This window comes from Corylus avellana, chromosome ca3, assembly GCF_901000735.1.
Source record: "Corylus avellana chromosome ca3, CavTom2PMs-1.0".
In the NCBI taxonomy this organism is placed as follows: domain Eukaryota; kingdom Viridiplantae; phylum Streptophyta; class Magnoliopsida; order Fagales; family Betulaceae; genus Corylus; species Corylus avellana.
The window spans coordinates 38,311,097-38,336,174 of NC_081543.1; the positions used below are offsets into that span (position 1 = coordinate 38,311,097).

Sequence of the window (25,078 nt, forward strand, 5' to 3'; positions counted from 1 at the left end):
AATCATATGGTTGTAAAATTCTGAGTTCTTTGATGTTTGGATTCTCTGTTTCTTTTCGTTCCCTTCAACTTGTAGCAAAATCGTTAGTACTTGTCGCTTTGTGGTGTTTTTTGGGTGGTTCACGTACTTACAATTTGGCCATTAAATGCACTGTTGGTTGAGTCCAAAAATCCTTAATTCACCCTTGTCTTCGCCTGCTTTAAGACCATGCACCCACGTAGTGGACCAAATATCCACTGGACCTAGAGCTTTCCAGATCCACCCTTGGCCTTCAAAGTTCCAAATGAAGTAAATCAATGAAAGAAAAAAACATCCCTTCTGCAGGCAGTGGTTCCTAGAAAGTGGGAGAGGAAGAAAGAGATGCATGATATGTGGGTCTTCCTGAAGAAGAACGTTCAATGTGCAAGTAAGGTGACTGATGTGGTTAGCTGGCCCGGAAGGAGCTACAGTGCTAAAAAGGGTAACCTGGATTGTGAGCTTGTTGTTCATAGCTCTGCAACTCCACTCCGGGAGATGATTTTCAGGCAGAGCTACACACGAACATTGCTTTGTGGTATGTGTTTGCTTTCCCGTTATGCTTTTTCAGGATTTTTGAATATTTCTTAATGGATGGTTTAGGGTGGAAATCTGGGAGGAAAACAGACTGAGAATGACAAAAAAAATTGGATGAAAAACCACCGCCGGCCGCCCCCCATAGCCTATTTATAGGCTTTCCTTCATGAAGAGTTGCAACCTGTGAAGGGTTGTTTCTTTTATGAAGGGATGCATCTCCTCAGCCTGATAACTTCCACCATCCATGGAGGGGGGACCACCAATGTCATGGTGTGACCACGCCTTTACACTATATCAGCTTTAAGGCTTTCAATCTTTACAGTCTGTCCCATGATAGTATAAAAAACTAGTTAAGATTACAGTGCAATATAATACTTAAGACCCAAAAAGAAAATTCTGAAGCAACTCTCAACTTCCTGCTACTAAAGGGGGATGCAGCAGGTATTCAAATTAGGAGTCCAATTTATGAATATCAGAAACCAGAGGTTCACCTAGTAATGGCACATTGTGAGAAAACATTACAGAAATAAGATAAAAAACTTGAGTAGTTGTTCACATCTGCACTATTACTCTAAAAGAATTAGTCAATTTGAAACTTTTTAGAATTTATTAATAAACCCCAATTTTACCTAGTATTTAGTCAATGTGAGACTTAGCACTCATTACATTAACAATTAAAATTGATTGCATCAACTTCGATCAATCGAAGATAAAGTTCGATTGATCTAACATTAGGATTTCAAATATCGCATCAATTTGATTGATCGTACGATCGAAACTCTTAGGTTTTTTTATGGGAACATGATGCACACTTCAATCAATCCAACCTTTTTGGAACTTGTATGAGATAGTACTAATTACTAAACATGAAAGCAAAACCTACAAATGTACAATCCAGATCCCATGTTTTGACACTGAATTTGCCAATACACAAAAACCTAACATATGTTTTTTCTTTTGCTAAATTCCTTATGCATTATTTTGACAAAATATTGCAATTCAGTGAAGCTTGCTGTAGAAAATTTAGTTCAAATGTGGTTAAGCACGTGCATTTTAAAAACACCCTGAAAATATCATTTTTAAATCACCATTTTTAATAAAAAATACTCCCAAACGAGACACTTTTTACCATTTTGTTTAAAAGCGTACTTTTAGCCTGCGGAATCGCAGAGCAAAATGGACTCTTAGTATTGAGATCATTGGCATGCCTCTAGTGAAAAAAATTACTAGAGATTTCTTGTGCAAAAAATAAACAGTAGAGGTTGCAAGATTGGATGAGAAGTTCAGTTATTTTTTCATTGAAGGCAATCTCCACTGTTTATTTTTGCACAGGAGGAACTCCAATGATTCGTTCAACCGGAAATAGCTCACAGAAGAACAGACTATGCTAACTAAAACAACCTCCTGGAATCGATCAGCAATCAATAACATCTCAAACATGTACAAAATTCAGTAACATAATTTATTCTTCCTTGTGTTTCCCTTTGCCGCTTGCTATCTATGATTTTACAGTTTTGTTATACCTTCCCTTGCCATTTTCAAACAGGGCTCAACACTGGAGACCCATCAAGAAACATTGTTGAGATGATCTTTCAAAGAGCGTCAATGAACCCCTCAAAGCCATTAAGAAAGATCAAAACTGTCCTGAAGGTGAAGAACTCTGCAGAAAATGTTGAAACGTTTGAAAAATATAGAGAAAAGGTGAAGAAGAAAGCCTACGAGCAATACAAAAGACATCCAAGAAGCACAGTAGATGGGAACGAGCTGCTTCGATTCTATGGCACTACAATAGTCTGTTGTAGAGGAAAGTCCAATAGAGTCTCTGAACTCTGTAAAAATCCCACTTGTGGAGTCTGCAGAATAATTCAATCTAACTTTGACACATATTACACCAGAAGAAACGGGGTTCAATTGAGCACAAGCAGTGAGGACTTGATTGAGAACATGATTGTCACTACAGGGGAGGAGAAAGTAAAAAGGGCTGCCATTGTTTGCAGGACAATTGCTGGGAGCACAGTTAATATGGTGGATGGGGGATATCAAGATTTTGATTCAGTTGGGAGTTCACAGTTTTCCAACTTAGAACGCTTGGTAGTGCTAAGTCCTAATGCTGTACTTCCCTGTTTCGTTATAGTATTTGATTGATCTGGATCTTTATGTATATCTTTTCACATCAAGTAATGATAACCAAGCTCATATTTTGATCACATAAAAAGAGAGATTTATATAGCATGGAATTGAATAAAATGCCATTAATGTAACACTTTGCTGTAAAATTATTCAAGTGGCAATGCATCTGATAAACACAACTGATACCATTAGTACCCTTCAACCTTAGAACCCAGACACCTCTTATAGCATTCAATGATTGATGTTCAAAATGAAATTTAGGTTTGTAATCTGAGCTAAAGAACAAGACATGGGATAAAAACTCATTTATTGCTAGATGATACAAAAAGAAAGATGTAGTGATATTAAACTTCAAGTTATTATTTATTACTACAATAAGTTTCTACCTCGGGTTGTTACCAAAAGACCTGGAAACAGGCATCAGTCAGTGTAAGGTTTCACCTCCATGCACAGGAGGCAACCAAAACTCGGTTTAACCAGCCCAAATAGAGTGCTCCATCTCTCTCTTCAAGTGTATACTTCTCACAGTACTTCTCCAGCAGGGTCTTGATCGTAGCATTCACTAGGGAGCTTAATGGATAAGGCGTAAACCCAGCCATCATAAACCGGGATTTCCATTTTCCAAGAAGCTCATGGCGTTCCACTCTTTCAACCCCCTCACAAGCTATTATGTTAACAATATCTCGAGCCAGGCAGTGCTGCTCAACGTTGATCCGCTCTCTGTGCTCCCTTGGCAGAGTCACATCAATAGATTCAAAAATAGCCATATAATAGTCTAGTGTTTCAAGGAAACGATTGAAGAATGGAGCAGTGTTGGTATTGGATTCTTGCTCAACAAGAGTGACCACCTTCGGAGACAAGCTCTTAACCAACCTCAACAGCCTGTCACGATGATTCTGACTGCCCACGCTTTCATCCGGCACGTGGTGCAATGTGAAGGCAAAATTCACTGCAATGGCTTCGCCAGGTCGAACTCCAAGGTCTTCAAGTTGAACATCAGTGCCAGAAATTTCAGCAGGGTTGAACTCGAAGGGTACCTTAAATGACTCGGCAAGCCTTGATAACCTCTTCCCAACAATATCAAGTCCCCCTCCCCGGGCATAAGCTGATGTGGAATCATCTATGCCAGTGATACGAATCCGTGGAGGCCCTCCAGGCCTTGCAGCAAGACCCTGGATTAGGGTCACCCACTGGCTGCCCTGTGCAATCTGAAAATCAATTATATGGACTTGACTTTCATCTTTCATGGCTTCAGCAATAGCCCCATTTGCAGACATATACCCAAACTTGAAGTATGGGCAGACTTCATAGAGTAAGTGCATGTATGAGAGAAGCTCAGCGCTGGCAGGCTCTTTGCATCTAAGGGCTTTATAGATAGAACTTCCTGAAGAGGCCAACCTTGCAACAAGCCCTTCCAGCATGTAAGCTCCTAAACGTTGGACTGGCTCACCAGAAACTGACACCATCTGACGTAACTCCGACATCAACCATTCAGCTGTGAACATATCATTATCTGCTATTGCTTTCGCACAAGCACAAAGCACATCTTTCAAGTCCCCTCTGGAGATCATTTCCATCAATTGTTTCCACTTCTCTGCTTCTGATGGAATTTGGTTTTTGTTAGGTCCAACAAGGTTTGTGATAGAGTATACGTCAAGAATATCTAAATCAGTTCCCAACATAGCAGTTTCTAGTTCCCTTATCTTGTGCCTCAGGTCATCAACATCATCTGTTAAGCAAGATCCACTGACCGGTGAGCTGCATGTATTGTCAGGGGATTGATGTGGGTCTATTGGGAATGACTGAGAATCTGGTTGTGAAACTGGGCTTCCGTTAGGTGAGACACTGACAGTAGATGGGGAATTGTGAACAAAGTAACCACTTGTCCCCGAGGATGACTCGAGGGTACAATACTGCTCAAAAGTCAGGGCCGAAGGGTGGGTTCCATGGCTGCTATCGTCAGAGAAAGAGTTGGGGTCAAAATTCTGGATGGGGGGCAAGCAATAGGACAATGACTCTTGCACTGGCTGGTCAGAGAACCTGTGCATCCCATGTGAAATTCTTTGTTTCTGAGATGGTTGCATTGAAAAATAGCCAATTCTTTTATTGGGTAGTTGGTGGCCCAAAGCAATTGCTGGAAACTTTTCTGCCACAAATGTTCTCAAACTTAACTGGCAGCTCTCTTTCTCTCTTCTTGAATTGCAAAGCTTGCTTACTTCAAATTATGCAGCTTTATCATCGTTTCCAAATTTCAGCATATACGAAATATCAAACAAAATTATTCTGCAGACAAGGGTAGCAACATACTTAGAGATAATATGATTGAAGGAAGAAATACTTTGTAGATCATGGTGACATGAAGTATGTAAATGCTGTAGAAATGTGATCCTATTAGCAACAAATGAAGTTATGAAGGTTCTAAACATTGACATGAATGCCTGCAGCTAGGTTAGATTGGATAAGTTTCTAGAGAGCTCAAATACTTAGCTCCAAATCACAGACCTTAAGATTGAACAACAGAATCTTCCCATAATAACGATCTTTGAGTAGATTAATTCCATAACTACCGGTATAACTGTCTTTTCACATGCAGTGACTAGCTATAACATAACCAAAAAGAAAGGACACTTTATCTTATAGACAACTTTACAACATTTTAGTTTATGCCATCTGAGTGCTAAACGGTTCCTTTCAAGATCAAGGAGATTTTCAACAGTATACAGGGCACATGATCAAGTAATCCATTCTATTATATCCTCGGTGTGAAAATAATCAAAACCTTTACCAAAAAGAAAGTTAGCTGACAAAAGTAGGTTCAACTTTGTAAGAAAGTATCTGACAGATGATGGCAACCATCAATGATGCCAGAGCACAACCCTAGATGATGTTGCAATCCCTGCATGTATGCCACTTGTAATTCATGCAAAGGACACTTCTGTCATAAAGTGAACCTAGTTTCAAACAAAAAGGCTAATCAATATTAATTAAAAACTCTGCCTAGCTTCCCTTGTGACTCCAGAAGAAATTTATGAAAACATAAGACCTGGGGTACAGGCATCAAATAGTGCTTCCACAACAATCAAGCAATTTCTAGATCTAAATCCTAGCTTTATAGCATGTACTGCGGAAAAACACACACACACACAGAGTCTTCCAACACCATCTATAGCATCTCAAATCATATAAATCTGGTATTAGATCCACAAGGTCGTAGAAAAATCACAGAGAGGAAAATTCCAAGCATCTAAACCTTGAATAACCTCAAAATCCATCATTTAAAACATACCACGAACAAGAACACATTCAAACTGGTTAAAGTTGGGAAACATAAACAGAGAGAGAGAGAGAAAGAAGACACGCATTCATTCCACTTCTAAATCTAAAGCTATAACAAAGCTCTATCCGAAGAGAATATATATATATATATATATATATATATATATATATATATATATAGAAGAAGAAGAAGAAGAAGAAGAAGAGCAGAGCTTCTGGATTTCAAACCAAATGGGGGTACCCTCTTTCATATGCCAAAGCAAAAAGATTCCATCTTTCACAAATTTGCATCCAACCCATTTTCACAAACAACATATTACCTCAAAAAATATAAACTTTTGAGCTGAAATTTAGCTCAAAGACACAGACAGCACCACAACTTCATCACCAAAACAAATTTATTTCATTCTAAACATACCAACACCTGCATCATCCACACATCCAAAATGACACATGAAGCATAGAAAAAACATGTCTACCTAAAAGAGAAGAAGAATTATACTAATTAAAGACCAAAAGTCAGACTGAAAATCCCAAAACAAGGAAATTAAAGAACATGTTAACTTCAACAACTACTTGATGGGTTTTTGGCATACCTTCGATGTTACGATGCTCAGGCTTCGTGTTCTTTCTTTTAGCTTCAAAGTCCAAACAAGAATCCTAGTGTGTGTAGAAAGGCCCCCTACTGCTCTACCCTAAGAAACTTTCTGCCATTTATGGTAAAGCTTGATTAAGGAATAACCTCATAATCTTCAGGATTTACATGGCTGCCATTGACATTGAGCTACAAGACATTCTTATGGCGTCATCCACCTCGTCAACTTTTTCACTTTTTCTGTCGTTGGCAAACTACAGTAATACTAATACGATCCCCATCTTGTATGATTGATCTTTTTGAATTTGGATAGGAAGAAGTATTAAAGTAAAAAGCCCCAACGTGGGACGTTGGTCCACACGGTTTTATGTCTACCGAACATTCTACGATACTTTTTTTTTTTTTTTTTTTTTTTTATATATCCTTTAACTTTTTCCATTTCGTTACCTTTTTGTATTTCTACTCTCTTTGACTATGATCCACCATGTTTGAGACGATTTATAAATTTGATATGAATTTAATATAAAATTAACGAACTAAAATTGAATAGTATAATCTGTTTAATTAAATAAATAGAATTATGATTAATTTATGTAGTCTTAAAATTATGATTGATTATGACTCAAACTTAATACGCTGCATTTAAGAATAATAATTTTTTTGTACAACTTGCAAATCTGACACAAACCCATTAATTGGTTAGAATTAAAAAATCTGACTCGTTTAATTAAATGGGTTTGATGAGAATTAACTTATATAATTTTGTTATACTTATGCATCGACATAACCCAAATTCAATATGCAAACACGAATTGACACCCATATCTCTCTACTATCGAAAAAACTATATTTACTCTCCTCTAACTATTATCTTTTTAGCAATATATTTTGTCATGTTTCAATTTCTACACTATTTTCTCGGTATGCTATTTGAGTTGTAATACCCCTTTTTAAGGATAAAATACTTTCTATAAGATAAAAAATAAAAATCAAGAAAAAGCAACAAAAAGCTGGAATTTAATTAACATTTTAATAAAAAGTATCATACAATTGAGATTAAGCAGTAAAAATCATCTTTAGATCAACAAAAACTTGAAAAAAAAAAAATCAAAAATTAATTTTTACTGTTACATCATTTCTATTATATAAAAGTCATATAGTATCGATTACAAAATAGTATTTGTCTTTTAATAAGGAGCAGTAAAGGCAACAGTTGTAGTGCCTCAAAATATCTCAGTCCACTCCAATCCATCCAGTAATTGACAATGATACCTCGTAAATATGATTTTGTAAAGATGTGTGCAAGTAGGCTACCAAAAAACTTGTCTACATTATCATTATTGAAGCAAGACCCACCTCATCTTCATACTCCTTTTGGGAAGCTCCAATTCAAACACTTGGCACTGAAATCATCTCAACTTATTCAAGTTTGAATATATTTCAAATTTGTCCTTTCACTCAGATTAAAAGCTTATCACAAGTTATCTTTGAAGTTTAAGTTTATAAAAACAAATTAATTTTTAATATTCTTTTTTTTACGTGTAAGTTCGAACTCTCGTTTAGCAAGCAAAGCTCAGCATATAAAATATTTAACTAAAATATGAATAAATCGTGTCAAAGTATGAATATGTGTAATTATTGGATTTCTCTATTAGCTTAAGTTTTTTGTTTGATGCTTTAATATATTATCGGAGCTTAATTTGTTTGTTCATGGACGCTATGTATCAAACCTATTTGTCTTTGTTTCAGTTTTGGTTGGATCATCAAATTCATTTGTCTTTGTTTTGACTTCTGTTAAGTTTGAACTTAAAGGTTTATTAGTAATACATGCATGTTTGTTTGATATGGGTGTTAAAATATAAATTAAATAATGGGAAAACTTTACTTTAAATCTCTAAATTATCATGTGATTTGACATACTCTCGAGCTTTGAAATCTTTTAATTTGGACTTTTGAATTTTCAATTGCAATCAATTTCAACCTCTCCGTCGATTTTTTCCGTTAAAATCTCGAAAAAGACAAAATTACCCTTAAATTTTCTTTTTATTAAAAAAAAAAGGAAAAAAAAATAATTAAATAATTAAATTTTGAGTTTTTGATTTGGATGCAGTGGACTTTGTGTAGTAAATTTAATGAAAAATTTGTCTAAATCAAACAGAATATAAAGTTCAAATAGACATGTTACAAAAAAAAAAAAGTTCAAATAGACAGACCTGTTGAGCAAAAGGGACTACCATATATAAAGAAAACCAAAAGGTATCATGGTGTGTGTGACTTCCATGCATTCCCATGGTTGGCCTTGGGATTCCCACAAAAAGAAAGAAGAAAAAATAATCTCATTTTTCTTCTTCCTCTTCTTCTTCTTTTGTCTTCATCCCACCAACTCCAAGCAAAAGTCGTCCCACAAATGCTCGTGTAGTATGTATGATAAACATACGTGTCTTTCAACTTTGCAGAAACATTTGAAGCCTTTTGCAAAAGACAATTGTCTGAGGGTGGAAAATGGGTACTTTGAACTCCTTTTGTTTCATATCTGTAGAGTGTAGACTCTTCTTTTTCATATACAAGATTGTAAATATGAGATTTTTCTCATCACCATCACGTCATGCAGTTGCAATATTTTGTATTTATTAGCATATGTATTATATATGTAGGTGTTTGGAGGAGGGGCTGAAGTTTCTCTGTTCTAACAATTACAATTATACTAAAAATATTCAAAGCAAGGAGGTCGGAAAGACCAAAGAGTTACCATAATATTTAAAAGAAAATTGAATGAAAAAAAAGAATTTGGAAGAGAGCATAATACCTAATCGAGGGCGGTGGATCTTTTAATATGAGATATATTCTTCTCGAAAAATGTTCTTAATTATATGCCATGTGACAGGTTTGTAGCCATATGATTACTTTCCATAATGAGGTTAATTAATAAGTGGGCCTTAACCATATTTATTATACCAACGTGAACATACTTTTTGTATTAAGAATTGAGTTCAATCAGGATAAACATAAAATTAATTGTCCTGTTGTTTTTTTTTTTTTTTTTTCTGTGTTTGTTTCTTTTCTTTTTTGAGAGGGGAAGACATTTGGTGTGGGGGTCGGTCAGGGACCTTGTCGTCGCTAGCAGCCCTCAACTACTCCTTCATATCACACACCACAAACGACTCTTATACGATACTTGTCAAGGAGATTGACATCTTAGAGAGTTTTCGAGGGAAATCATAATATAGCATATCGAGACACCACTTAATCCGAAAACTTCGAACATATGTATACTCATACAAAGTAATTGCCTGGTCGTGAAATCTGAAAGCCAAATCGGTGGCCCTCTGAGCTGATGACATTGAAGGACTGCTTCAACATTCTTAGCTAAGAGCAGGCTTCAATAAGTCAACAGGAATTTGGGAGAAGTCACTTTTAACCAAAACGAACGTGGCATTTAGCATACAATAGTCAAACCTTTCTGCAGTGTCACGACGAATAGCCGAATAGGACATTTGACATCTTTACTGCAGACGGCTTTGCAAATCTCATTTAAAGAAATTGTTCCCTTTTGAAGTTTTTGTGGAAAACGATATTCAAAGATAATCATGTTGAAGACTTTAAAGGTATTCAATCTGCATAGATTTCTAGAAGAAAAAGGTTGCTAATACCAATGAATTTGCACAAAGTCAAGCATCCAACTAATAAATTAAAGTCACTCAGAAGCTGAATTTGAGAATGTTGATTAGGGGTAACTTGACATAAGGAGTGACATAAGTATATTCTGACCATTTACTTGGAAAGACAATGAGCAATAGTGATAGTGAAAGCTCCATAATATTACACTAATAAATGAATCCAAGGATTGGAATAAACTCTTAAGTCAATATACGAGGTGGGTTATGACAAAAAACTTAATTAAAACTTTTCACTTCTTCTATAAAAATGAATAAATTGGCATAAATTATACAGAATGAAAAATACATAATACTTGACAACAAAATAAACCTCTTTGGCCCGATGATGAGATGGAGTAGGCAAATATAAGAGGAGAAAAGTGTTAGATATGGTAGCTCGTATTTTGTACGAGGAAGGTTAGGGGGTGCCACCAAAGGAGAGCCCTCCGCTTTACGGTAAGGCTGTATTGGAAATTTTAATGTGTCATGTTAGGGTTTTAACTAGAAACAATATATATGAGTTATAACCTTTTTTGTTTTTTAACATTGCGAAATTAGTCGCTTGCTCCTATGGACAAAAGTACGCTGTCGAATCACATAAATCCTACGTGTTTGTTTTCTCTCCCTTTTTCTCTTTACCTGTTCGCTAAATCGCATAAGAAAAGAATGAGAAAACTAGTAGTCATTCTTGCATATATAGTGGGAAAGAAATAGAAACTCTGCTGCAGCTAGCCCATCACTTTCTTGATTGACATACCAGATAAGGTTCATCTCCTCCCATCTTAAACCAACGGCTAGCATTCCCCTAAAAAATGATGATTGCACTGGATGCAGCTGCCATGCTCATGTGATCAAATTGGACCACAAAGGCATATGCCCAGTGTTTTAGTTGAGTCTTTTCAAGTGTTTTAATTGCTGTAAGAATTGCTGTAAAAGTAAAGATTATAACAAGTTATCAATCAAGTGTTTTAGTTGGGTCTTTTCATCTATTATATTGTCATCATAGGAAAGCCCAAATCAAAGGCTCATAGCATATTAACACATCATTTGATGCCAAATCTATTCATTTTCTTATATTCTTGGTCTACTTCTTAACACCAGACAAATAATTTTACTGTTTATGATAAAAAAAAATAAATAAATAAATAGACAATCTGCAGTTTGTGTTTATTACTGTTGAAGACAAAATTGGGATTTCTTTTGTGCAGTAAGGATTTGATCTTGGGGCAGGCAGGGTGCACTTAAACTGCTTCTTAGCATGATGGGTGTACTATAAACGGCACAATTTCATGGGAACATATGACAAAACACAAGTATTCTAACAGTTCTTCATTGTAGTTATGCATCAATCCTTTTTTTTTTTTTTTTTTTGTCAACTTAAACTTTTGAGATTAGTAATGATTTAACATATTACATCCGAAACTGTACTAAGTTATACAATACAAGGAAATATACAGATTATACATCCACGCTACATCCAACAACATTGATGGAAAATCCACATCGAATAGAAACAACAAATTTATGTGGTTGATATAACATAATTAGACCCAAATTCATAGGCTTAAGTGGTCGGAGAAATAATATTATTGACAAAAAACTATAGGGAATTTAACCTGAAAAGAATCGTTTCCAGGACTGCCATGGCAGAAACCCACCTGCCAAAGAAGATGGATTTAGGAAAAAATGCTTGTTTAAACAAAGAGTAACGCTACTCTTCCATTCATTTATCACACCCATTTTACAATAATTCATACGGTGTGTTTTAAGTAAACACGTCACATCAATCGGTGCGAAATGAACAAAACATGTACACTCTACAAAGCAGCTAAAAATAGAATCATACCACATCCAGGGCATCGAAAATAGTATTTGTCTCTCAGAACAAGCCCTGACCCTCCACAAACCTCACACCTTTTCTGTGCCATCTGCCACATAACATAAAAATCAAACCCAAAAGTAATTAAGAGAAAATAATAGCAATATATTCAAATTACATCTCAAAACAAATTTCCAAATTCTTTTTATCAACATCGTCTTGGCCTAACCATTATCTGCTTACAATTCTTTTGCTGAACTCTATCCCTGCCACCACAAAAGGTGTAACCCCAGCTGCACAAATCAATTTTTTTTTAACACAACATTTAATTAAAAAAATATATATATATGAGTAATTATTTAATTAATATTCTAACAAAAATCGGTACCTATAACGCCGACAACTATTTGCCAAGTGACCTCGACCCCGGCCGGACTTGTTGCGGCGGAAACATCGTTAATCGCCGCAATCCTGGCCACTGATCTTCGGTTTGCATTGAAAATGGTGCATCTTTTATGAGAAATAAGATTGACAGTAGATGTTATGGATTTGGTTCTGAAGAGGGTGTTTTTTGAAGGTGGAAGTGTGAGTGGTAGTGATGAAGAAAGTGATGGGAGTAAAGCCTCCATGGCTGAAGAGCAGAGAATGCTAGCTGAGAAGCTGAACCATTGGGGGCCTCATGGCCTGGACCGTTTAAATTGGGCCACGTCGGCTTTGTTTGGTCCGGGTTCGCGCCAAGCCACATAATGACTCGTGTGGATCACAATTAACGCATTGTTTTGGTAAACAAACCAAACGTGTCTCTTGGGAAAATCATGGGTTTTTTTATTATTATTTTTTTTCTTGAGCAAGGAAATAGCTCAACACAATTTAATCAATTATTAATGACCACCATTGATTTTGATATTTTGGTCAAGAGTAGTGAGTGGATTCAGCCATATGGAATAAGTTTTCTGACATTAAATGGATTCACCTATAACAACTAATACAATGTTAAAAAAACCTAAAAATTATTGAAGATGGGCAACGATTAATTAGATTCACCTGAGCACTCACATCCAACTCAATAAATATTTAGTTAAAAAATACATTTTTTTATTTTAGTTATCCATTTTTTTAAATCACCTACATCTGGCTCAACGTTTTAGCTAGTTACTTTCACTTTTCTATTTAAAATATATATATTTTTTATCTACTTTTCCTATTCATAAAGAATAGAGAGAACAAAATTATTTTTATTATTAATATAAATAAAGATTTGTTGAGTTACAGTGCTTATCAAATTTGTTGAGTACTGTAGCAGCTCAACAAATCTTTAGTCATTTTACTGAGTCGGATGTACATTGTTAGTTAAAATAGCAAAAAATATCTAATTTGTTAAGGCCAATTAGATGGTGGTTTGAATGGGCAGTGAACTGCCATTAATGTTGGCTGAGAGAAATAAGCTTGGTGAACATCACACCTGGATTTGGGGAACTCTATAATCAAAAGGAGAGTACCAATTATGAAGGTCCAATGGAAAACGAGAGGGAGAGTTGATCTAATAGCCTATTTAGATCAATCCATGAAAAAAAAAAAAAAAAAAACCCTTCTTCAACCAACGCAAACCAATAAAAATAATGCTGTAAATTATATTTTTATCATATAATTATCTCATAATACTAACGTGACAGTTTCAACCATTATTTGGATAAGTTCTTGTTAAAACATAAAAAATTTAAAAGTTTATCATGACTGTGAGTATTATGAGATAAAAATATAATTTATAATTGAGAATGACATGTAACTTTCATTCCCATAAAAGATTTGTGCTAAACTAGAAAAGTGAGTAGTTGCTCGAAGACTGATATGATTGAGTAATGTTAAAATTATATTTTTATTTTATAATTATCTCACAATATTTATGTGGAATCCAACTAATCATTGAAAAAAAAAATTGATTAAAGCCTTAACAATATAAAATAGATGTAAGTTTTCAAGCCTTTCTCTTTCTCAGCCAACGATAATAACAAAATCAACGTCCACTTGTCCCTGAAGAACTCATAATAATTGGATTAATCCCCATTAATGATTAATTACCAGCAAGCAGCAAGAACTAAGAAGATAAGACCAAACCTGTGAAGAAGATACTTTTCTGGTCAGGGTTTTTGGGTATATTCTTTCTCTCTCTAAAAATGGCAGTTTTGTTCTCTCTCTACCCTCTCAATAGGATCCCTCACTCTTCTTCTTCTTCTTCTTTGGGTGTCTATGGGTCGCACTTGACCGTACAACCTCTATCAAATTTGGCCTCACATTCCCACTCTCAGAGGTTCGTGGTGCTATCGACGCACTCCAACCATAAGATTCTCAAGCCCAACCGGAGGTCGCGGTACGGCCAGGCGCTCTCGCCCTTTGATAGCGATGACGAGGAAGCTGATGAAGAGGACGAAGAGGATGATGATGACGAGGTGGAGGATGATGGGTCTTCGCCCAATGTGAGCTACCTTGGGCCGACTAGTTTGGGAATGTTTTCATTTTTTATTTTGAAAGGCTAAAAGGAATGTGCTTTGTGCGTGGTTCTGGGTTATGAATGTGAAATTTCACTTGCTGATCAAATTATTCGAAATGGGTCTTTCAGCTTTTGTTCTTTTTCTTCTCGGAAGTCCTGAAATGTCAAGTCTGTTGAAGTACAAATTTGAATTTTTATGCTAATGGAAATGGAACCAAAGTAAATATATGCTTTGTATGTTAATTTGTGGGTACTGGGACTGGTTCAACTGCTATGAAAATCGGCAATTAGAGCTAAGTTAATTAAGCCAGTTGGTTTGTATTAGACTCAACTCAGAGGAGGTTGGCATATTTTGGGGCTCATAAATGAATATGCAAAAGGTTTTGTGTATATTTATCTCTATTATGTTCTTGTTAAGATTGGTTTGCTTGAGCTTTTATAATTATCTCTATTGATGACATGACCCCCATTTTAGCTATTGGCTGTATTCTCAATTATGGATAAGTATTGTTGTTGTATGTCATTAGAGGATAACTAGTAGATGGAGAGGCCTAATGTACACAGCCAACTGATTTGGAATTCGTTAGCGGCCTTTCTCACATCTAGCTTCAACAAAAACTGAAACCAAGACAAACGGGTCTATAAAGAGAACTGGGCCTAGGGTATGTGGAGTCAAGAACCAACAAACTCGACTCTGATACCATGTTATAACATGTATAGGTAGAGAGGCCAACATGTACATATATTCTGAACCATGTATATGTAGTACATACATAATCAGCGTCGTTGATTAGCGAGCACTACTTGCGAGCTTGTGTATTAGTAGGTGTTAAATGCATGCAGATGCATAAGTTGGTATGACATATGCTACTCTGTTTTCTTTGTTCTAACAAGTTCCAATACCACTATGGGATGCATCTGCAGGATGACTTTGCAGAAACTTCTGAGTTTGATGTTAATGGAAAGAGATTTAAGTCCCAGAACAGACATAAAACAAGAAAAGGTGAGCAGAGACAACCAGAAAAAGGCTGGGGCATCAGATCATCCAAGTTTGGAGAAAGCCTCAAAGTTGACGAAGACCAAGTGGATGTGAAAAATGGCAAGAACATTCTAGGGACGAGTAAAATGGAGAAAGTCAGATCCTTAGATATGAATGGCAGAGGAAAGGTGAGTGTGCATTAACATGATAAGCTATCAACTTTCACTATGAACTGTAATGTGACAGGGCAGAGGAGCATTATATATTTTTTCTTTGATTGCAGCTGGTGACAAGGAAAGCCATGGAGAAAAAATATCCTCGGCTATTTGAAGAAATAGATTTGGATCTAAAGTGGCTCCCCCTTCTTGATTACTTGAGCACGTTTGGCCTTAAGGAATCACATTTTATTCAAATGTATGAGAGGCACATGCCTTCCCTTCAAATCAATGTATGTTCTGCACAAGAAAGGTTGGAATACTTGCTGAGTGTTGGGGTCAAAGAAACAGACGTGAGAAGAATACTTTTGAGGCAGCCACAGATTTTAGAGTATACGGTGGAGAACAACTTGAAATCCCATGTTGCTTTCTTGATGGGTTTGGGTATTCCAAGTTCCAGAGTGGGGCAGATAATTTCAGCTGCTCCTTCCCTGTTTTCTTATAGCGTTGAGAATTCATTGAAACCTACAGTTAGATACTTGGTTGAGGAGGTCGGCATTAAGGAAAAAGATTTAGGTAAAGTCATACAGCTTAGCCCCCAAATACTGGTTCAGCGCATCGACATATCATGGAATACTCGTTATATTTTTCTGTCAAAGGAATTGGGAGCACCAAGAGATAGTGTAGTTAAGATGGTGAGAAAACATCCTCAGCTCCTACATTACAGTATCGATGATGGATTACTGCCTAGGATCAATTTCCTGAGGGGTATTGGGATGCATAATTCTGACATCTTGAAAGTTTTAACCAGCCTTACACAGGTCAATTTGCTTCCTTGTTTGCATAATTAAATTTTGCCAAATTCCTTCATTTTTTTTCTTTTCTGATATGAATCACAAGTGTTTATGTTCTGCAAAAAGCAGTTTACACTTTCCATGTTTATCTCCACTTTATGAGTTTACTAGTCATAAATTTATACTTTTTCCTGCTATAAAGATTGATTCATATGTTGTTCAATTAAATCTGCTGTGGTTATGCAATGGATTCCATTTACATTTGTAAGCGTTGACAATGCTTGCAGGTTTTATCTTTGTCATTGGAGGAGAATCTAAAGCCTAAGTACACGTACTTGATCAATGAACTTAATAATGAGGTTCATTCCTTGACAAAATATCCTATGTACTTAAGTTTATCTTTGGATCAGAGAATTCGTCCTCGCCATAGGTTCTTGGTTTCCCTAAAAAAAGCTCCAAAGGGGCCGTTTCCTCTTAGTTCACTGGTTCCGACCGACGAGTGCTTTTGTCAGCAGTGGGCTGGAACCAGTTTAGATAAATATTTGGCGTTTCGGCAGACACTACTACTCAAGGAGTTTGCAAAGAAATATGGAAAGAAAGGATAACACGCTGCCCTCAAGCGTGTCTTAGGCTTATGATACAAGTAATTGAGGAGCTGTCTCTTAATTAAATGTTACTGAGTTTTTTGGTTGATGCTCTGCACATTTGATCTTTATAAGCCTCTAGTAAGCAAATGCTATACTGTTGGTTTCATGACATGGTATAAGTGCTGTAATCTGTGCGAATCTGGTCTAGTTGCGTACAAAGTCGACGCAACACTTTTCAGCTGATGAGGGTTATTCGCAAAGTTCTGGTAAAGTCTACCTTAAGGTAAGTTGTTAATCCTTGAACACTAAAGTAAATGGAAAGAGAATTTGCTTATAGGAGAATGCAGTTTACAAGGGACAGAGTGGATATATGCTGGAGTTTGGATCTGCCATGGATAGTTCCCATGTATGAAGTTTCTCACTGTAAAAGGTTTATATTAATAGATTGCAACATTTTGCGTTTATGCCTTTTTGCCATTAAACGCTCTTCAATTTTGGAGTGGGATAATACTTTTCTTTTTCCATTAGCTGGTACACCTTTTTTCTTTCTTTCTTTTTTTCATTGAAGCAGTAATTTAATATGTTATTCTATGATGCCGAACAAGATGTGCTTTTGTTACCTGCACGGACCTCGATATGGGAGTGATTATTTCACGAGATATGCAAAATAGAAATTTATTTCACATTGCCTCATGTTTATGTTATACCTGCTTCCATTGCCTGGCTGCCACTGCCAGTATGTGCCCCAATATATGCTTGATTGCCATGGCTGATTTAGATTCACCATTCATTTCATCTGCTATCAGTAGAAAACTGGTTTAATGCACTATTTGTTCACAAATGAACTTTCAATAAAAAAAGCCATCGCCTATGATTTTCACACTTGGGGTCCATTTTGAGTTCACGGATCACAGGGAAGTTGAGTTAAGCAATCTCAGTCCAAAAGTAGAAATTTGTCTTCTTGGGAAGTTCTTTTTTATCTTTTGAATTTACAAAAATGGCGTATAACACATGATTGGTGTGAGGATTCTCATATTCTATTTACTTCTTGCCGGTGATGGTCGATACTCAACAGTCTATAGGTTCTCCACAGGGCAGGACTCAGGAGCGGTGATGTCTAAATAGTGTTCCTGAACTAAATCAATATTCATAATCCTAGTGTTAGAATATATTGAGATATTATAAGAATATATTAGCATTGATTGTAATTGATAAAATCAATCAGAATTAAATATACTGATTTGATTTTATCAATCATACCATTTTGTATTATATCCACATCTCTATCAATAGAGACCATTTGTAGTATAAAATCATCAAGCAGTAGTCATAAACCGAATCACTTAAAATCTTTTGTCTCTATTCTATTTTATTTCCGCTATTTACTTAGTTTTCTATTTGATTGTGATTTTCTTCACATAGGTATCTTGGTTTCAACTAGATTTGATTTTATTTATAAATGACAGTCTTCACAGTTCATGCAAAATCACATTCTCTCCTTATTTGTTCAGAGTGACAATTCATGTTCATATGTCAGGTTCAGGTCATGTTGATGCATAAGTATAAAACTATATACGTCATTTTAACCTAACCCATTTAATTAAACTGGTCATATCTCTCGACTCTAACCTCTGCTAATTTCGTGTTGGATTAACAAGTCGGTGTCAAAAATTACCAACCCTACTTTTCATTATCAGTTGACATGTTAAGTAACTTTGTGAACCTTTTTTGGAAGATGAGATTATAGGGCCATTTTCTTTTAATCATTTATCTTATATTGTTGGAATTGTGTCCCCTTAAGAGGAAGGAAAAGAAACAATATGGAAAATATGAGTGCAAATAAGGGTCAATGGTAGTTGAAAGCCTGTAGAATTCAGTTTCTTTTGCTCCCCCACAAAGGGGATGATAATAACAATTACTGTATTTGATCAAACATATTTGCTTTATTTGGTGTTCAGTCTTCTACTTCAGGTTGATCCAATTGGTTGGCAAGTCTCTCTCACACCTGCTCCCTCACAACTCACAAGCCATTATTTCCCGAAACTTGCGGCCATTTTTTGCAGTGTCCCCGAAAAGCAAGTCATCCAATCGGATACAGATTGGCTGGGGAGATATTATGCAAAGGGACCCATCAATGGGTGGTGGTATCCTTTCAGAAAATCATGAAAAATGCTTGGCACATCACAATTTTTACTGCATAGCCCCCACCATTACGTCTGTAACGACCGATTTTAATTGTTTAATGATTGAGGTAACAAACACACGTGGAGGACTTACAAACTGACATAGCAACCCACGTGGCACTACCAAATCGGCTACAACCAAATTTATTTATTTAGTGATTGACATATTTTGATTTTCTAAGCCCACAAACATTCAAGTTTGTTAAGGGCACGTTTGGATGTGTTTAAAAAGCCTAAAAGTCCGTTTAACACTAAAAAAGTCTGTTTGAAAAAAAAAAAAAAATACATATTCGATAAAATTAAATTAAAATCGCTTCCAATGGTCCAAAAAGTCAAAAAATTGCCAAAAATTATTATTTTTTTATTTTAAAATTATATTTTTCAAACACAATTCAAAATATGTTCCAAGTCTTAGTGCCTTCCTCAAGCTGTAATGTGTATATGTTGCTATATAATGAATATATTGTCAGGTCATTTAAATGACGGAGAACTATATATATAATTAAATACAACAAAATAAAATTTTGATCACGAAATAAATTATCTCAGTGAAATACAAAGAATCATATTCCCGGCAAGGATATGATTGTAGTATTGGGGACAATGGATAAAAGTCATAAAACCATACATAGAGAGACAAGCATAAACAAATGTAGAAAATGATCCAAAGAAGGGTTATAATGCAAAGATAAAAACCAAATCCACCTGCAGATATGAAAACCATATAAATTTGGAGATAAAAGATGGTAAATCTTTATTCTATCTAAAAAGAAAAATGATATACTAGCTAAAAACACTAGATAAACTGGTATAAGCTGCTGCTGCTAAACCTTTTGTTGAAGATATTTCATCTATTATCAGTGTCGTTGAGATTCTAAACATATTTCAAACTCTTTGAACACTGCATACATTTCAGGTTCCTTTCTTCCACTAAAGACTATAATTACATCCTCTGCTAAAGATCCAAACCTCTTGCCTTCTTTCTGTGATTAAAGATTAAGAAACTGTAGAACCTTCTTACATGTACTTCTGTGTATCATATTCTTCTTTTTACTTCAACCCAAGTAATGGGGAGGAAATTCTTCCATGGTTTCTTTGTTAGCCAATATATACTTGCAGGAAACTTTCCTTGATAGCCGAACAATCGAGAAAGGAGAAAATGGGGGAAAAGGGCTGTTATGTATCAAACCAAAGATGTTGCCTTTGAACCAGTACTATATCTCTATAATCTTCTGTTTGTTGCTGAATCTATATGACCGTTGAAATGCCGCTAGCTATTGCAGATGCAAATGGGCTCTCGGGGAGATTTAGAGCTTGATTGCTGGACAAAACAAAACAAAACAAAAAACCCCAATCAGAAAAACAAAAACATCATAACAACAGCAACAACAATGCTTAGCAGTTTTATGTCCTGTAACATAAGACGTAGTGAATCAGAGCCAAGAGCCAGTAAAGCTTCAGAGGCAGGAGGTGATGCAGCAGAGATGAAGGGTGTTAAATTTTAAATTCGAAAATAGCAACACAAAGATTTAGTAGAAATGTAACATCTAAGCCCTAAATATCGGTTTTAAGATAAAAAACAACCAAAGCAGTAATCATCGATAAGGATCAGAGGAGGGAAATAAAAGTACGGTTCTGCATTATTTATACCTCTCCGGGTCAGTGCGGGAGGCATCCGTATGCCTCAGTTTACTATCATCACTAGCGGAGCCGCTGTTCAGAACATCCAACAGATAATTGAATCGTTCCGCCGATGGGAATTCGAAAGGATCTGCAGGAGCTATGATTTAAGATGAGAACAATAAACGGCGCCATAAGGGAGAAAATTTTAGCAAGAAGAACAAGCAAAAAAAATTATGAAAATCAAAATACTAGACAGAGAAGCAAACAAATGGATAAACAACGTACCATGAGAAACTTTAAACCCATCCGAGGAGTAGCCAAAATAGGGCGGACTGGCTGGAAGTTTCCGTGCTAACTGCAGCTCTGCAAGGTGCCTCCTCTCAAGTTCAAGGGCTTGTTCTTGCTCTTCCATAAGCTGCTTCCTCAGCAACCTGGAGGTCTCACATCCTCTTGCCACTTAAAAAGAATCATATGTCAGGCAGCATAAAGGCTCTATAAACAAGATTGATTTTTTACACGCGAGAGAGCAATTGAATGAAAAGAAAGGGCAAATTAACAAAGATAATATACAATAAGCATTAATGCAGTAAAAATTCCCATACATGCAAGTGCTATATCTACATACATCTAGACAGTTAACTAAAAGAAGTAGACGTTTTTATGAATGAACAAGTGAAATAAACAGATCCTACTCACTTGCATGAAGCTCAGAATCCATGTCAGCATAGTGGGGAGAATAGTACATTTGAGGCTCAATTCTGTCTGGGTATTTCCTGCTGGAAAATAAAATCCGCATGAAAGAGAGTCGCCAATAAGAGAGTCGTCTCGATATTGAAACTTTAGATGATAAAATCCTTTCTATCAATGAAAAACTAAAATAGATGATAGTTTCACCAATACATGATGTTATGAAAATAAAGCAAATTTTGAATATACACCCTAAACTAACTCAAATTAGGTATTGAACATTGTAAGAAATTAATAGGCTAAAAAGAATTGTCTATAAAAGCATTCCATTGAAGAATCTATGCAACAATTTAGAGCTCGGACATTTTTTTTTTTTTTTCAGAATATGCAAATCGGTCTACTTATCATACTCCAACATCTACAGAAAGATTTTTGACAGTTAGATAAATAAATAAACAGCAAATTCACCTTTCGTTGAGCTTTGATTTCTCCCTGTAAGGTTTCACAAGAACACGAGCCCCGCAAACAAAATGTGGATTTCCTTTTGCCAAAATCACTTTCACCGTGTCTGCACTAACAAAGGTTACAAACCCAAACATTCGTTTCTGTTGGCAGGGAATCCTCACATCTTCAACCGGGCCGAAGGAGCTATAAACAAGACACAGCACAATATGAAAACTCTTGACACTACAAAATCAATTACATACAAAGAAGCATGCAACTTTCTACTAATAAGAGTTTCAAGATATAATTACTTGAAGTAGTTGGAGACATCCTCTTCAGTGAAAGTACTTTCGGCTGGAAATGTTAAATATATCTGTCGTGAGCCACTGACAATTGGACCAGGATCGCTTTTCTCATTCCGATTATCCATGTATTTTGCAGCATCTTCAGCCAAAATTACTGCATGCTGACCATGAGGCCTGTAAATCATAAAATGCACCAGTTATATACTTGTATATCAGACGATTATATATTACTAAATGGGAAACCCCATTGAAGAGGTAAAGTTGCATGTCACCTGTCAATCAGCCGAATACTATTTTTCAATCGAGCAAGAAGCTTTGTCAAACTATAACCAGCTTTGCCATGTCTCTGGCTCTCAGTGAGGTACCCTTCGGCCTGAAGAACTTTTCCAAAGTTCTCATAATATATCATAGGCAGAGAAGCAATTGAAACAGGATTCCCCCTTCTTGATTTCAAAATCTCAACGATTTCCATCTCTAGCTTGTCAAGAGACCGGGGTGAGAAAAATTGATCTTCATTAATGGCATCATCTCCATACATCTGAGAGAAGCTCTCAGGCAAGACTTGCCCATGGTAGTACCTACAGCTACTTCCATGCTTGCAAAACCCCTTGTTGAAATAGTGACAAGTCTTTCGCGGCAACTCGGGAAGAATCGAAAACCGTCTACTTGCTCTAGCACTGAAGTTGCCTATTGTTGCATCAGGGTAAAAGTACTCATTCGAAAATCCTGAAAGTCCAGAATTTCCAGCCTCTATTGGATCCTCTAGACCCAATAACTGAGTCTGGTTTTGGAGTTCCGCAATAGAATCCGAGCAAACGGATGGAATGAAATCAGAACTATGCTTGCTAGCTAGCTGAGGATCCCAATAGGGAGGTGTAACCCCAAAGGCTGTTGTTGCTGATGAAAAAGGCCTAGAAGAAACATTTGAGAAAGGATTGAAAACTGGGTTCATCAGCGGTGAGATAGGAGATGGTGCTGACTTAGTAGCCAACTGTTGTAGTTCAGCTTTGGCTTTGAAAATCACTTCATGAATCAATTGGTCCGGACCTAAAGCCAACCTAACAATTTCTTGATCCCCACGGTCTTGTAAAAGAAGATACCCTATAATCTTTGTAGCATTCTCTGGTTCTAATTTCTTGATTTTGTTGAACACAATTCTTGTATACTCCGAAAAATCCATCATTTATCTACACACTGCAAATGAACACAAAGAGTTTGAATATTGAGTTACCACTGCCCATCAAATTTAATTCACTGAAAAAAAAAAAAAAATCATATTACACCTATTGTGGTATCTTAATCACCAGTAGCAGAACACCATAAATGAAAAAATACTACCAAAAGAACTGTTCATCCGGAGAGAAAAACTCCTATTATATTTGTTTTACTAGAGCATAGAAAGAGGAAAAGAGAAATAGGTCAGCAGTACAGAATCTAGGCCCTCCTGTCAAAGAAAAAGTTGCAGATCTGGTATACCATTTACAAACATGCCTATAAATAGATTCAACAAAACAGAACATCATATCCTGTCAGAAGCTTCAAGAAGACAGCCCTATTCCAACGAATCCAGAATACATGACACACTGACACGCAAAGAAAATAAATCGCTGCAAAGTCTAATGCTTTTCCCGTCATTCCTGTCTACTCCAAACTATATAAGGAAATCTATTAAAAGAAATGAAGAATGATTATTGCCATAGCCATGAGACCCAGAAATAGAAATTTCTCCCAAATCTGGAAAAAGAAAATCGAAAGAACATGTCGCCGTTAAAATCACATGTTCAAAAAAACAACTTTTCTTTCCAAACAAATCGAATACAACCCATTAAGCCATACATAAACACAAAACATCTTTTCCATGTCGAAAAGAAAAATCAAAACAGATTGAAAAGGGGAATATCAATTGAATTAAAACAAAACAAAAAAAGCACAACTTGCCGGTCAATGGAAGACACAGAATCAACACACACAACTAGGCCACCCCTGCAATAGAACCACTCCTTAAGTCACAAGTGTTTGTTTAAAAGTTAAAATTTTCTAAGAGTTGAAGAAGTTTTCCAAACTCAAAAAATAAAAATAAAATTAAAAAAAACCAGTTTTTTCTCAGTCCAAGTATATCCAAAAGTAGAATAATTATCGTGAGAATAAAGTTGGAAAAGAAAACAAACAAAAAGCACATCTTGCCGGTCATTTGGCTGGAAATCCATATCCAACAACGACATATTTCAAGCAAATCTTGAGCAACACTCTGCAAGAACATAACTCTCATTCAAGCAAACCCACGAACAGAAAATGACACTGCACAAAGATTGACTAAGAAATAGGAACAAAAACTACAGATGCAACACACCCACCAAATCTATGTACTCTCATGCAGTGTGGAAAGCAGTCTTAACTCCAAATGACCAACAGGAAGGAACTTCTTCAACTACCATGTTCAAACACTCTGTCTCTCTCTCTCTCTCTCTACAACTCGCTCATGCCTTCATTATCCAGAAAAAAATGACATCATGGTTATCTCCAAACGCAAACTGACAGAAAAGAAATGATGCATTTAAAGAGAGCAAAGAAATTATATACTAAATAATCAGACCCTTTTTTTTTTTTTTTTTTTAAAGTGAATTTACTTTTTTGTAAAAACTTACAACACAATTCCAGTGCCTCTGTAGATTAAAAGATTTGAAAAAAATAATAATAATAATAAATTAATTAATTATTTTTAAATTTACAGCTAGATATCTCAATCCCAGATAATTAAGGCTATATTTTTTGCTGAATTTTCGAAAGTGATTATAACTGCATGGA

At 35.9% G+C, this 25,078-nt stretch overlaps 5 protein-coding genes across 10 annotated transcripts; 2 read left to right on the forward strand and 3 right to left on the reverse strand.

Annotated features, from left to right (window-relative positions):
* Positions 1-253: 253 nt before the first annotated feature.
* Positions 254-2,875, forward strand: LOC132173626 (uncharacterized). The gene is made up of 2 exons (XM_059585164.1): positions 254-553; positions 2,099-2,875. Exons 1-2 carry the CDS (start codon positions 361-363, stop codon positions 2,695-2,697), a joined length of 792 nt encoding a protein of 263 aa, XP_059441147.1. The 5' UTR covers positions 254-360; the 3' UTR covers positions 2,698-2,875.
* A 97-nt stretch (positions 2,876-2,972) lies between these two features.
* LOC132173625 (scarecrow-like protein 21) lies at positions 2,973-6,805 on the reverse strand. The gene is made up of 2 exons (XM_059585163.1): positions 6,555-6,805; positions 2,973-4,965 (listed from the first exon to the last, which is right to left on the reverse strand). The coding sequence occupies exon 2, from the start codon at positions 4,764-4,766 to the stop codon at positions 3,120-3,122; it is 1,647 nt and encodes a 548-aa protein (XP_059441146.1). The 5' UTR covers positions 4,767-4,965; positions 6,555-6,805; the 3' UTR covers positions 2,973-3,119.
* A 4,184-nt stretch (positions 6,806-10,989) lies between these two features.
* Positions 10,990-12,693, reverse strand: LOC132176262 (uncharacterized). The gene is made up of 5 exons (XM_059588418.1): positions 12,417-12,693; positions 12,272-12,321; positions 12,056-12,137; positions 11,826-11,867; positions 10,990-11,136 (listed from the first exon to the last, which is right to left on the reverse strand). Exons 1-5 carry the CDS (start codon positions 12,655-12,657, stop codon positions 11,015-11,017), a joined length of 537 nt encoding a protein of 178 aa, XP_059444401.1. The 5' UTR covers positions 12,658-12,693; the 3' UTR covers positions 10,990-11,014.
* Positions 12,694-14,122: 1,429 nt separating this feature from the next.
* On the forward strand, positions 14,123-17,714 carry LOC132176565 (transcription termination factor MTERF9, chloroplastic). Its single transcript, XM_059588812.1, has 4 exons — positions 14,123-14,502; positions 15,441-15,683; positions 15,779-16,471; positions 16,732-17,714. Exons 1-4 carry the CDS (start codon positions 14,203-14,205, stop codon positions 17,047-17,049), a joined length of 1,554 nt encoding a protein of 517 aa, XP_059444795.1. The 5' UTR covers positions 14,123-14,202; the 3' UTR covers positions 17,050-17,714.
* A 2,281-nt stretch (positions 17,715-19,995) lies between these two features.
* LOC132174753 (zinc finger CCCH domain-containing protein 18-like) lies at positions 19,996-24,810 on the reverse strand. Of its 6 annotated transcripts, XM_059586415.1 has the most exons (9): positions 24,628-24,810; positions 24,458-24,521; positions 22,546-23,467; positions 22,280-22,447; positions 21,993-22,172; positions 21,534-21,613; positions 21,123-21,293; positions 20,865-20,994; positions 19,996-20,535 (listed from the first exon to the last, which is right to left on the reverse strand). In XM_059586415.1, the coding sequence occupies exons 3-9, from the start codon at positions 23,454-23,456 to the stop codon at positions 20,463-20,465; spliced, it is 1,713 nt and encodes a 570-aa protein (XP_059442398.1). In that variant the 5' UTR covers positions 23,457-23,467; positions 24,458-24,521; positions 24,628-24,810; the 3' UTR covers positions 19,996-20,462. The 6 variants fall into 6 exon arrangements, with proteins under 6 accessions (XP_059442398.1, XP_059442402.1, XP_059442400.1 ...); XM_059586419.1 differs by lacking the exon at positions 24,458-24,521 and having other exon boundaries at positions 20,865-20,985; positions 21,534-21,610; XM_059586417.1 differs by lacking the exon at positions 24,458-24,521 and having other exon boundaries at positions 21,534-21,610.
* Positions 24,811-25,078: the final 268 nt, after the last annotated feature.

Excerpts from the sequence above, each read along its gene's own strand:
- LOC132173626 (XM_059585164.1), top strand. The coding sequence starts at position 361 with ATGCATGATATGTGGGTCTTCCTGAAGAAGAACGTTCAATGTGCAAGT. Across the intron at positions 554-2,098 it reads CACACGAACATTGCTTTGTG|GGCTCAACACTGGAGACCCA; the intron begins GTATGTGTTTGC and ends ATTTTCAAACAG.
- LOC132173625 (XM_059585163.1), bottom strand. The coding sequence starts at position 4,766 with ATGCAACCATCTCAGAAACAAAGAATTTCACATGGGATGCACAGGTTC.
- LOC132176262 (XM_059588418.1), bottom strand. The coding sequence starts at position 12,657 with ATGGAGGCTTTACTCCCATCACTTTCTTCATCACTACCACTCACACTT. Across the intron at positions 12,322-12,416 it reads AATAGTTGTCGGCGTTATAG|CTGGGGTTACACCTTTTGTG; the intron begins GTACCGATTTTT and ends TGATTTGTGCAG. Across the intron at positions 12,138-12,271 it reads TAGAGTTCAGCAAAAGAATT|ATGGCACAGAAAAGGTGTGA; the intron begins GTAAGCAGATAA and ends GTTATGTGGCAG.
- LOC132176565 (XM_059588812.1), top strand. The coding sequence starts at position 14,203 with ATGGCAGTTTTGTTCTCTCTCTACCCTCTCAATAGGATCCCTCACTCT. Across the intron at positions 14,503-15,440 it reads ATGATGGGTCTTCGCCCAAT|GATGACTTTGCAGAAACTTC; the intron begins GTGAGCTACCTT and ends ATGCATCTGCAG. Across the intron at positions 16,472-16,731 it reads TTTTAACCAGCCTTACACAG|GTTTTATCTTTGTCATTGGA; the intron begins GTCAATTTGCTT and ends CAATGCTTGCAG.
- LOC132174753 (XM_059586414.1), bottom strand. The coding sequence starts at position 23,456 with ATGATGGATTTTTCGGAGTATACAAGAATTGTGTTCAACAAAATCAAG. Across the intron at positions 22,448-22,545 it reads AGTATTCGGCTGATTGACAG|GCCTCATGGTCAGCATGCAG; the intron begins GTGACATGCAAC and ends TATGATTTACAG. Across the intron at positions 22,173-22,279 it reads GATGTCTCCAACTACTTCAA|CTCCTTCGGCCCGGTTGAAG; the intron begins GTAATTATATCT and ends TCTTGTTTATAG.